This window comes from Ylistrum balloti, unplaced genomic scaffold, assembly GCF_031769215.1.
Source record: "Ylistrum balloti isolate Yb309-2 unplaced genomic scaffold, AGI_CSIRO_Ybal_v1 Utg370298, whole genome shotgun sequence".
NCBI classification, from domain to species: domain Eukaryota; kingdom Metazoa; phylum Mollusca; class Bivalvia; order Pectinida; family Pectinidae; genus Ylistrum; species Ylistrum balloti.
The window spans coordinates 1,584,722-1,597,235 of NW_026782224.1; the positions used below are offsets into that span (position 1 = coordinate 1,584,722).

Sequence of the window (12,514 nt, forward strand, 5' to 3'; positions counted from 1 at the left end):
TTTGGTCCCTTGAGACTGATCAGAAATTCTCAGATTTCATAAGCGAGGTCCCTAGGTAAGAAAATGGAAATAACCAAAAGGCAGCCATCTTGGATTTGACCATGAAAGTTTATTATCACTATTCCATGAGAAGTGTGGCATGGATCTGGAGTTGTAGCTATTCAAAGTTGGAATTAATCAGGAAAACAAAATGGAAGGTATACGAACATCTTGGATTCAACAAAGAATATCACAGCTTTGTAAGAGTAACTCTCAAATTTCAGATAATTAAAAAGAGCAGAGGAAAGAGAAATTGATTTGGAGGAAAGTCAGCAAAAGAGAAAAGATCTGCCTTGCACCACTTAAAGCAGTCCATTGAGGGATCCCTTGTTTACTCTGTATTGTCAATACTGCCACAAAAGATAATTGTTAAGCTACATCAAAATTTCCAATGAAGTTGCAATTTTCAGCCCACCATCTGTATAGCCCATCCATAATCAATTTTTGTTTTGATTTTTTCAATAAAGATTATTATTGCTTGGAGAGATCTCTCTCAAATTTCCTGTGTAGACTCCACTTTGTACCCATTTAATTTTAGGACTGATCAGAAAAACAAAATGGCTGACAGGTGACCATCTTTGATCTTTCATTTTGAAAGTTTGTTATCTCTACTTGAGTAGTACAGCATAAATATTTCTCAAATTTTGTGTATAGGTTCCTCTTTGTCCCCGTCAGACTTTTGGACTGATCAGTAAAACAAAATGGTCAAGAGGCAGTCATCTTGGAATTTTGCAGAGTAAAGATTTCTATCCCTATTTCTTAAAAGGTACTGGAGGGTCTCTCAAATTTCATACTAGCTATTTTCCCATCAATATTCTAGCCATTCCACACAGTCGTTGATATGATTGACGGACCTATATTGACCCCATCAATGGCAGACATCAGTAATTCAAGGCTATTTTATCAATTACAATTGATTAAACAGATTTAATGGTATACGATACAGGTTGCCAGTGCCACCAGCTACCTAGTAGAGACCCTGCCACAAAATGACCCTGGCTGTGTACAGGTCAATAAATCCAGCACACAAACTGTAATAACCTCATTAAGATTTGAGTTGTAGCTTATATAAACTGACAAAAATACTGACAAATGATTTCACAGAAAACTGTACAACCACATGTTTATTTACCAATATTTATGAGATGAATGTCAATGACTTAATGAATAAAAATGTTTTGACAAACAAACATATACAAGTGACATGACCTAGTTCGTGGACACTACAAATAACATGAAAAGTTTGTGTGGGACCAACATCTTGTGATCCCGGCTTGCTTTGTCTTTACACCAAAAGTCACACTCTCTACTCTTTTTCTGTTGTGTCCTTTACACCAATTTACAAACAGCACAAAGAAAGCTGAGCTCAGAGGCAACTTCTTCCTTCACAATATGCAAGTTCTCCTCCTCACAACATTCACCACAGCAATCAAGGACTGCCAAAGTCAGTATGAGATGAGTGATAAGAAGTTCCTATGAGAAATGAGAATGATGAATGCTGAGAGATGAGGTTCCTTATAAAGTCCAATATTTCCTTTTGTTCTTATTTACCGTTGTCCTCCAGTTTGTTGTGCAAATACATCTATCGTGTCTCCATCTTCCATGTCGAGCTGTGGTAGAGAGAGAAAAACAAGATGAAAACTAAAGAGTTAAATTGTGATATAACTTCAGACTAAAAGATGTTACAAGCATGTGGTGTATTTTATCACTAGCTGTCCCTAGGTCACACAGGACACCATATACACTTAAGTGTCTTTGTTTCATTTTTAATACTTCGATGATGAAACGTACAGAAAATACTCCATATAAAATAACTTTGCATGAAATTACATTTTATATTAAAATTTTCTATTGATTTTGATCTGGATGAAACGCCATAATTGTATAAAATAAAAGCCAAGTTGATAGATTTTTATAATCATTATTTTTATTATTTTGAAAGCCTTTCTTGATGTTCTTTATTCAATGGCAATATATCTATTATGGTGTCCTCTTATGTCTGCTAATTATTTTTGTGAAGAAATCTTACTCTTAAATTGAAGTTATTAATATTTATTGCAATATCTTATCTAAATTATGAACTTGTTATTAGTTTGACAAGAAAATGTACTTTGAAAAGGAAACCTACTCCCAAATGAACAATCTTTGGTGTCCTGTCACCTCCAGGAACTTAATGTAAAACGGCTTATTTTCCCAATCATTAAAAGCAGATTTACCAGGATGCAATATCATTTTATGATGTGGAATCTACATCATGGTGTTTAACCTTGTTTTAAAATTTTTCAGAAACAGTTGTCTCAGACATAACCAATATTTTATGATAATCTGTACTCATATAAACCAGTACTGTTATACAATTCACAATGAACACATTAATCCTGTAGGGGATCAAGGGCCCTTCACAACTGAAAATTTCCAGTTTTTTTAATTTTTACATAGGACGGCCCATCTTATTTATGCTAAAAATCAATGAAAATGCTCCATTGCTCTCAGTTCCCAGGATTTTTCCTGCATACATACAAATGTGTACAATTCTGTGAGAAGAGTAACAACACCTCCTTTTTTTTACTTACAATTTACAATTGATCACTTCAGTGATATCAATTTCATATTTTCAAGAACCATTTGGTGTTTAATTAAAAGATTAAATTACTAACTGCCGTAGGAGTGTCCGTCTCGTTGATTGGGTTGCCGTCAAATCTAAATCGCAAGGATGCCAATTTTATTCCCTGAAAGATAAAAACGTGTTAAAAATCAGTGTAAATATTAGCATACATTCCATATTAAAAGTATTCAAACATATACAAGAGTGTTCGATAATTTATAACTCATTATTTTTCATCAATTGACCTTAATTCCTATCAATGCAATTATAACATTCAAACAAAACCATGCCTTTCTCAAGAAAGACTATACTCCAAAAATCAGAACCATTAACTCCACCTTTTATAAACAGTAGTCTAGTGTTCTCATATATAGCTTGACAATGTCAAAAGTAGCCTGATTTTCACCAACTTTATAAACAGTAGTCTAGTGATCTCATATATAGCTTGACAATGTCAAAAGTAGCCTGATTTTCACCAACTTTGAACTGTTCAAGTAAATATACTTAAAATTCAGTTGGCCAATTCCAGCCACCTGTGCCAATTGTTTTTCATTGCTACCATTTAAGGAATCGTGGTAGATCAAGTTTAGTTGTGTTTCAATATCATGTGTTGTAACTGGTGTACAAATATTATTGTAACAGACAAGAACTTGTCCCAAGATTTCCTTAGGCAACTGCAACACTTGCGGAACCAAGGCTAGTATTTTCATCAATATATCCCTGTTCCCACATGGATCCATGTGGATATCATTTGCAGCTACATGTATAATGAAGTCATTTTTATTACAAATGCCATTGCTAGGGATTGATATACACAGCAAGTTCATCTAATGTAGTATATTGCAACCAGTGTTTACCTGGGTCACATAACAGTAATCTTAGTATTTACACTTCCACATACAAGGAAGAATTACATTTACATGAGAAACTTGAGAATTCTATGGTATTGGCAAAGTTGCAACATTACTGGCAAGGATAATCTGCATGGAATAAAAGGGCCCCTCAAAAGTTAAACTGATCCCTCAATTTTTCTGCAGTGCTTTTTGCAATTTACATAAGATGTCCAACCTTACTTCCTGACATTTCCTCATAATGGCCCATTGCTCTTAGCTCCCAAGATTTTCCTTGTACTGATCATAGTTAAATAAGCCATGTACTTACTGATCACTTACTTTAATCTGAAGACACACTAGCATTACCATTTCTCTTGTATGATGGATACTTACAACTCTGTCACAGTATGCCGACATCAATTTCCGTAGCGGTGTATTTTTCTTGATTTTAAAGTGTACCACACTACCATCTTGACCTGTGACTTTTAAGTTGATGTGTTCTGCCCCCTCTGGCTTTACTATCTGCTGATCATCAGCTCCCTGTCAATAAAATGATTCCTATAGCATACACATACCTTCAACCCAAAAGATAAAGCTATCAATTTAAAGCAGAATTTACATCAGTAGAATCTTTGACAATTTTCAAATAATTAATCATATGAATAGAAAGTCGATGTGCTACACCAGACATCAATCTGTAACGAGTGAAAAACCCATGTAAGACAGCTACCGTGTCTAGAGCCTACACGTTGGATCCGAATGTACAGTGTGTATTGACGGATGAAAGATTCGCTTACAGTGAGTGCTAAAATATAACAATAATGGGGAAATGGCGTTTCTTTGTGAAATGACCGTACGATATCCACCTCCGGTCACAAACATGTGGCCGTAGCGTGATTTTATCGTTTCGTTTCTTTACTATAAGTAAAGGCGGGGTGTTTCCACCAAACGAAATAGATTGTATGGTTTCTACCTAAATCATCATACAAACGTACGTAACTAATTTCAAGACAGTTTTTATAACAATCGAAAAACTTCAATTATACCGATAAATAATTAAAGAACCGCGGGAAATAATCACATACAAAACCATTCCGAAACTAACGTGTGCTATTCTATATTTTATCAGTTCTCCTGTGGGTTTCAAAATTCAGATAGAGAAACAAATGTACCTTGTTCTCCGACATTGTGAAATCAACAGGAAATGTTCTCCAGATGTCTAAGTCCCCTTAGTCGCGTTGTATTTTTGGTCTGGTTTGCGGGGAAAATGGCGCACAAAGGAAAGGGATACCGGGGTCTTATCAAAGCGTTATGATACACGCTCTCTGATTGGTCAGTGTTGGACATAGCCTCAAAGAAACTCTTGATCAAAACAAGGGGATATTGTTACTCTAAACCGATGACATTTTTCATAAATGACGAGCATTTACAGGTCATGCAAATTTGTAAACGATTTACATCAGGGAAAGCAGTATTATTGTGAACTTGATTTTTTTTCCATTCAATATTTGTTTTTCGTTTTTGGCCAATAAGATTACACGTTCCTTTGCCTCCCGCAAACCGGACGAAACCGGATTGAAAAGTAGGTCACAGGGGTCGATGAGTGCAAGTTTCCTTTTGCGCAGTTTGATTGTCTAATATATGTTGTGACTACGTACAAACTTCAGCTTAAGTAAGAAATACATGTGAAATACTGTTTTCTATCACTTATCCGGTTTCTCAAAGTATGAAAATTATTTACCTAATACGATTTGAATATGTTACAGTGAATCACTGAAGGATTTCCGTGTCAGTACATATTGGTTTATTATAATCTGGTCACGGGAAATAGACAGGGAGAGGCAACTGTGGAAAGCATTACTATTAAATAAACAATAAACTCCTTATTTCAACATAACATTCCCAATATAATCATGAAGTTTTTATATGAATTTTTCAAGGTATCGGCCATATCCAATATCAGACCAACCCGATAAGTAACAATATCAATTCAAAACCATCTCGAGATAATTTCGGACAAATTTCAGCTCAACCACACTGGTGGAACTTAACAAATATAAAAAAAGGTAATGTTCAGGAAAACCATGATCGCGAAGTCATGATTCAAAATTGCCGCCATGGCTGCAATATCGAACTTTGGTCGAAGCCAGAAAATAATACAAGAGGATAACCTTCCTTAACATTCTCACTAATTTTCAGCTCAATGGAACCAGTCAAATGAACATTTGGTTGAGAGAAGAGGTTTAAAATGTCTTTTCAAAATGGTGGTTAAGATGGCCATGTATGTTTTTGAACAGAATCCCAAAAATAAAACTTGTCCAGGACCATTTCAGGAAAATTTCAGATCAGTCCCTTGGGTGGAACTTGAAAAGATATTTAAAATGTTAGATGTGAACGGCGAGCGACAAGCTAAATCGTGACACGTAGAAGAGTGTAGATTTATGTGGTAATGACTTCTGTGATTAGCGTTTATAAAAAGAATCTTAGATATACATATGATCTCAGATGTTGAAAAAAAAATTAAGTAGATGCACATTTTACCCATTAATAAAGAAAACGGACAGAGACGTCTTCAAAGTTGGAATAATAAAACATCAAGATAATACCAACATATCAACATAATCATAATCAAAATCCATAAAACTAGGGCAAAATATGAACAAACAAAGAAAAATACAATGAGACTCCTGAAAAAGTATAATGAAAATAACACCAGGTGTTCCGGAAGAGGAAGTGTCTCCTGCTTCATCGACGATACTCGCCATGTAAACTTTGATAAACCCAGGGACGTATAATACAGTAATATACGTCCCTGATAAATCCATGTAAGTAATGTCGCGTTCTCAAATGTGAACAAGGTATACAACGCCGGAACGAACAGGTAAACTAACGAGCATCAAATACGTCCAACTTCATGCATACACATAAAGAAATATAATCTGTATTTCTCAGTGAGATCACTATGGCGACCATAGTTTTCATCAACCTACATCTTTTAAACCCTTGTATTACGAGTTTGTCAGCCAGTTGACGACTTATTGCTCTAAAATCGTGATAATGGGAACAGGCCCTTGAACACCGAATCAACTTCAGGCGGTGACATGTAAATACCATAGTTTGAAGACAAAGGAATATTGCTATCCTGCAATGGAAAATTCAAACTAGGGTAATTGAAATCACTACGTTTATCATACAGCTTGCAATTGATGGAAAACTGTCTGTGTTGGTTTCGTTGTAAGAATAGATTAAGCAGCTGATATAGAAGTGTCTGTCTTTGATTTCCAGTTCTGGTGGATATATACGGAAGACGTAATCATGAATTTTCTTATTATTTAAAGACAAGACGTCATCAATGTATCTGCAGGTGAAATCAAACAACTTTGAAAGGTATATGTGTTCTGTTTTTATAAGCTCTTCCAGTCTCGTATGAAAACAAAAACAACTTAGCCAACTGAGCGGCGCAGTTGGTTCCCATAGGTGTTCCAATAGTCTGTTGGAAGATCTTGCCACCAAACTCATCGAAGATGCTGTCAACCAGAAATTCGATCATTTTTATGATTTAGTCATCCGTATATTTCTTTGATTTGGACGTAATTTAGTTCGTAATACCGTTTCAGCCATGATAGTTCACAACCATATATTTATACCGCCGTTCACAATTCTTGTAGAGGAAAGCTCTCATAACTAGAGAACGAAGGTGTTCTTTCAGTTAAGAATGAGGTATGGTGGTTTACAGGGTGGAAAAATTTCAAATGTTCTTTTAGAAGAAATATAACATCACCAAACACCATCTTAGTAGCATGTAGTCACATTTTGAAAATGTCTGCTTTGAGAGATATGCTTAGGGGATCATACGTTAACATACTATTATTTTTGCAAGTTAAAGTAATGATACTGACTTGGCACAGCATGTTGAAGCATTTTATAAAAAGGAAAATATGATCGTATGTACGTGTGGGAAAAAAATGTTTAAATTGGTATCAAACACTGTTTATATAGAGCGTAAGGGTTTACGCACTTGTCTCACACTAACGGTAATATAACAACTGTATTAGTCAGGTTAGTTGGGAGTATCACAAACTGAAAGTAGCCGGTGGAAGCAACAAGTTGGTGATTTGTGACTGTTTTCTTCGTTTATTACGTCGTAAAAGACATATTATTTTTCATAAACACGGTTGTTTGTGTTACGTGTGTAAGTATTGAATAACTGTCAAATAGTTTGTTAGGTCGCATATATAGCACATTTCGTCTAAAACGCATCGATTGTCAAACTTCCGTATTCATTTCGACGAAAAAGTTGTTTGCCGGCAATGAAGCTTACATGGCCTTGACCATAGAGGTCTCGTGACTATGACATAACGCGTGTGCTATGTTAATGTTTTTGAAATGGCAAACGCAAAACAGTCCCGTAAGGCTTACGTTAGCTACCTTTACTGCCGTGTAATATTTGTCATTTGATTTATAGGGATACCTGAGGCATAGTCTCATGGTGACCTATTGCGATATCCCCAGGTGTCGTATGTACATGAACAATTTCAACTTATCAAAAATCTCTGAACTGATTACAATGAAATTTTGCAGAAACCTTCCCTGGCCAAAGATGAACAAAAACATTGCATGATGCAGGGACCTGGGGGCAGGCCAAAATGTGTTAGATTGACCCAAATTTCAAAAATGTTCTTCTCCACACCCAGATATGGTAGAATCAAATACTCCTCATGGATAGAAACATCTTAGGGTGCTTTACAAAACTTGTAAATTTCATGGCCCTAGGGTCTCACTTTTTCCCCAGTTGGGATTGGTTAAGTTTATACTATAGAAAATATAATATTTCAAACTTGGTTCGAATTATGAGGAAAGGATGATGGCTGATGGATGGGCCCAAAAGAGGTCAAACTGACTTAAATTTCAAAAAACTTTTTCTAAACACCAGGTATGGTAGAATCGAATGTTCTTCATGGATGGTGCTTTAATTACCAAAATGGCTCTCTATTTCTTCCTGAGGAGGAGGTTAAATTTACTGGATTTTTTATGGAAAAAAAATGGATTTCTGTGCAGAATGTTTTTTATTTCCCACTGAAAATAGCTTTATAAGAATTATCAGTATAGGATGACAGTTTTGATGGTATGCATGTATTGACACTGGCTTGATATAATCAATCCCACAATGACTTTCTCATGACACATGAAAGCTACTTACCCTTTAACCTTTACAATATTGGTTCTCTAAGGTGTTGATAATGATTTGTCTCTGGCTTCAGCACTATGCAGGCACGGATGATTTGGATATTGGTCACAGGTTTCCTGGCTGTGGTTAGCATGTCTGAATCAGGTAGGTGTTGTGAGAAGCAAGACAATATGGTATTTTGTTTATAAGAATTTCAGCCAGAAAGAAACCATATTTAATTATGTGTTTCTAAATTTCATTGATTTCTAATTGATTATTTCTGTAATCAACTCTATCACAGTTTTTTTATGTAATTGAAAGGATGAGGATAATATTATCAATGGTCACACTTCACTGCTTTTGTAACATCTCATGATTGAAACAACAAATATGGTTGATATTAATTATTCATCATTTGTTGACTATGAGACAGTTTCTTTCTGTTGTGTGCATTATCATGCATTTCTTTCAGCTTTTTTGGACATCTGTGGAGGTCAGTTCAATACCAGCATGCAAACACCTATCCATGTGAACTTCTCTGACATCACAAATCAGACATGTGTGTGGTACCTAAAGCGTGACAACAACAAGACTACAAACCTCTTGATTAGTATCACACAATTCACTTCTAACAGTTCCATCACTGTCTACTCTGGCAAATACCAGGCCAACACAACAGAGGCTAGGGTCATCAAGACTTACATGGCTGGTGATACAGGTAAGGCTGGTGATACAGGTAAGGCTGGTGATACAGGTAAGGCTGGTGATACAGGTAAGGCTGTATCACACAGGTAAGGCTGGTGATACAGGTAAGGCTGGTGATACAGGTAAGGCTGGTGATACAGGTAAGGCTGGTGATACAGGTAAGGCTGGTGATACAGGTAAGGCTGATGATACAGGTAAGGCTGGTGATACAGGTAAGGCTGATGATACAGGTAAGGCTGGTGATACAGGTAAGGCTGGTGATACAGGTAAGGCCGGTGATACAGGTAAGGCTGGTGACACAGGTAAGGCTGGTGATACAGGTAAGGCTGGTGATACAGGTAAGGCTGGTGATACAGGTAAGGCTGATGATACAGGTAAGGCTGGTGATACAGGTAAGGCTGGTGACACAGGTAAGGCTGGTGATACAGGTAAGGCTGGTGATACAGGTAAGGCTGTATCACACAGGTAAGGCTGGTGATACAGGTAAGGCTGATGATACAGGTAAGGCTGATGATACAGGTAAGGCTGGTGATACAGGTAAGGCTGGTGATACAGGTAAGGCTGATGATACAGGTAAGACTGTATCACACAGGTAAGGCTGATGATACAGGTAAGGCTGGTGATACAGGTAAGGCTGGTGATACAGGTAAGGCTGGTGATACAGGTAAGGCTGGTGATACAGGTAAGGCTGGTGACACAGGTAAGGCTGGTGACACAGGTAAGGCTGGTGACACAGGTAAGGCTGGTGACACAGGTAAGGCTGGTGACACAGGTAAGGCTGGTGACACAGGTAAGGATGGTGACACAGGTAAGGCTGGTGACACAGGTAAGGCTGGTGACACAGGTAAGGCTGGTGATACAGGTAAGGCTGGTGACACAGGTAAGGCTGGTGACACAGGTAAGGCTGGTGACACAGGTAAGGCCAATGATACAGGTAAGGCTGGTGACACAGGTAAGGCCAATGATACAGGTAAGGCTGGTGATACAGGTAAGGCCAATGATACAGGTAAGGCTGGTGACACAGGTAAGGCTGGTGATACAGGTAAGGCTGGTGACACAGGTAAGGCTGGTGATACAGGTAAGGCTGGTGACACAGGTAAGGCCAATGATACAGGTAAGGCTGGTGACACAGGTAAGGCCAATGATACAGGTAAGGCTGGTGACACAGGTAAGGCTGGTGATACAGGTAAGGCTGGTGACACAGGTAAGGCTGGTGATACAGGTAAGGCTGGTGACACAGGTAAGGCTGGTGATACAGGTAAGGCTGTATCACACAGGTAAGGCTGATGATACAGGTAAGGCTGATGATACAGGTAAGGCTGATGATACAGGTAAGGCTGTATCACACAGGTAAGGCTGATGATACAGGTAAGGCTGTATCACACAGGTAAGGCTGGTGATACAGGTAAGGCTGTATCACACAGGTAAGGCTGATGATACAGGTAAGGCTGATGATACAGGTAAGACTGATGATACAGGTAAGGCTGATGATACAGGTAAGGCCAGTGATACAGGTAAGGCTGATGATACAGGTAAGGCTGATGATACAGGTAAGGCTGTATCAAACAGGTAAGGCCGGTGATACAGGTAAGGCTGATGATACAGGTAAGGCTGGTGATACAGGTAAGGCCAGTGATACAGGTAAGGCTGATGATAAAGGTAAGGCTGGTGATACAGGTAAGGCCGGTGATACAGGTAAGGCTGATGATACAGGTAAGGCTGTATCACACAGGTAAGGCTGGTGATACAGGTAAGGCTGGTGACTCAGGTAAGGCTGGTGACACAGGTAAGGATGGTGATACAGGTAAGGCTGGTGACACAGGTAAGGCTGATGACACAGGTAAGGCTGATGATACAGGTAAGGCCGGTGATACAGGTAAGGCCGGTGACACAGGTAAGGCCGGTGACACAGGTAAGGCCGGTGATACAGGTAAGGCCGGTGATATAGGTAAGGCTTGTGACACAGGTAAGGCTGGTGACACAGGTAAGGCTGGTGACACAGGTAAGGCTGGTGACACAGGTAAGGATGGTGATACAGGTAAGGCTGGTGATACAGGTAAGGCTTGTGACACAGGTAAGGCTGGTGACACAGGTAAGGCTGGTGATACAGGTAAGGCTGGTGACATAGGTAAGGCTGGTGACACAGGTAAGGCTGTATCACACAGGTAAGGCTGGTGATACAGGTAAGGCTGATGATACAGGTAAGGCTTGTGATACAGGTAAGGATGGTGATACGTAAGGCTGATGACACAGGTAAGGCTGATGATACAGGTAAGGCTGGTGATCTAGGTAAGGCCGATGATACAGGTAAGGCTGGTGACACAGGTAAGGCTGTATCACACAGGTAAGGCTGGTGATACAGGTAAGGCTGATGATACAGGTAAGGCTGCTGACACAGGTAAGGCTTGTGATACAGGTAAGGCTGATGATACAGGTAAGGCTGGTGACACAGGTAAGGATGGTGATACAGTTTAGGCTGGTGACATAGGTAAGGCTGGTGACACAGGTGAGGCTGATGACACAGGTAAGGCTGGTGACACAGGTAAGGCTGTATCACAGAGGTAAGGCTGGTGATACAGGTAAGGCCGGTGATACAGGTAAGGCTGGTGACACAGGTAAGGCTGTACCACACAGGTAAGGCTGGTGATACAGGTAAGGCTGATGATACAGGTAAGGCTGGTGACACAGGTAAGGATGGTGATACAGTTTAGGCTGGTGACATAGGTAAGGCTGGTGACACAGGTGAGGCTGATGACACAGGTAAGGCTTGTGACACAGGTAAGGCTGTATCACAGAGGTAAGGCTGGTGATACAGGTAAGGCTTGTGATACAGGTAAGGCTGATGATACAGGTAAGGCTGGTGACACAGGTAAGGATGGTGACACAGGTAAGGCTGGTGACACAGGTAAGGCTGGTGATACAGGTAAGGCTGGTGACACAGGTAAGGCTGGTGACACAGGTAAGGCTGGTGACATAGTTAAGGCTGGTGACATAGGTAAGACTGGGGACACAGGTAAGGCTGATGACACAGGTTAGGCTGATGACTCAGGTAAGAATATTAACAATATTGCCACCAGTTTTGACTGAAGACTACATTGGATAAAATATGTCTCCATTTTTAAAGAAAAACATTTAAAAGGTGATTAATGTTTTATTGTTTTATAA

The 12,514-nt window shown here is 38.9% G+C and overlaps 2 protein-coding genes across 3 annotated transcripts in view; one reads left to right on the top strand and one right to left on the bottom strand.

Annotated features, from left to right (window-relative positions):
• Nucleotides 1-1,145: 1,145 nt before the first annotated feature.
• On the bottom strand, nt 1,146-4,761 carry LOC132553098 (small ubiquitin-related modifier 2-A-like). The gene is made up of 4 exons (XM_060217310.1): nt 4,650-4,761; nt 3,871-4,017; nt 2,697-2,768; nt 1,146-1,649 (listed from the first exon to the last, which is right to left on the bottom strand). Exons 1-4 carry the CDS (start codon nt 4,662-4,664, stop codon nt 1,587-1,589), a joined length of 297 nt encoding a protein of 98 aa, XP_060073293.1. The 5' UTR covers nt 4,665-4,761; the 3' UTR covers nt 1,146-1,586.
• Nucleotides 4,762-7,146: 2,385 nt separating this feature from the next.
• Nucleotides 7,147-12,514, top strand: part of LOC132553157 (cubilin-like) — a 38,870-nt gene continuing 33,502 nt past the window's right edge. Inside the window, exons 1-3 of one of the 2 annotated variants that reach the window (XM_060217378.1) lie at nt 7,147-7,197; nt 8,739-8,809; nt 9,117-9,362. In XM_060217378.1, the coding sequence (XP_060073361.1) occupies nt 7,193-7,197; nt 8,739-8,809; nt 9,117-9,362 (322 nt within the window). In that variant the 5' untranslated portion in view covers nt 7,147-7,192. Of the gene's footprint in view, nt 7,198-7,581; nt 7,670-8,738; nt 8,810-9,116; nt 9,363-12,514 lie in introns of those variants that run through there. The other variant, XM_060217379.1, reaches the window with a different exon arrangement.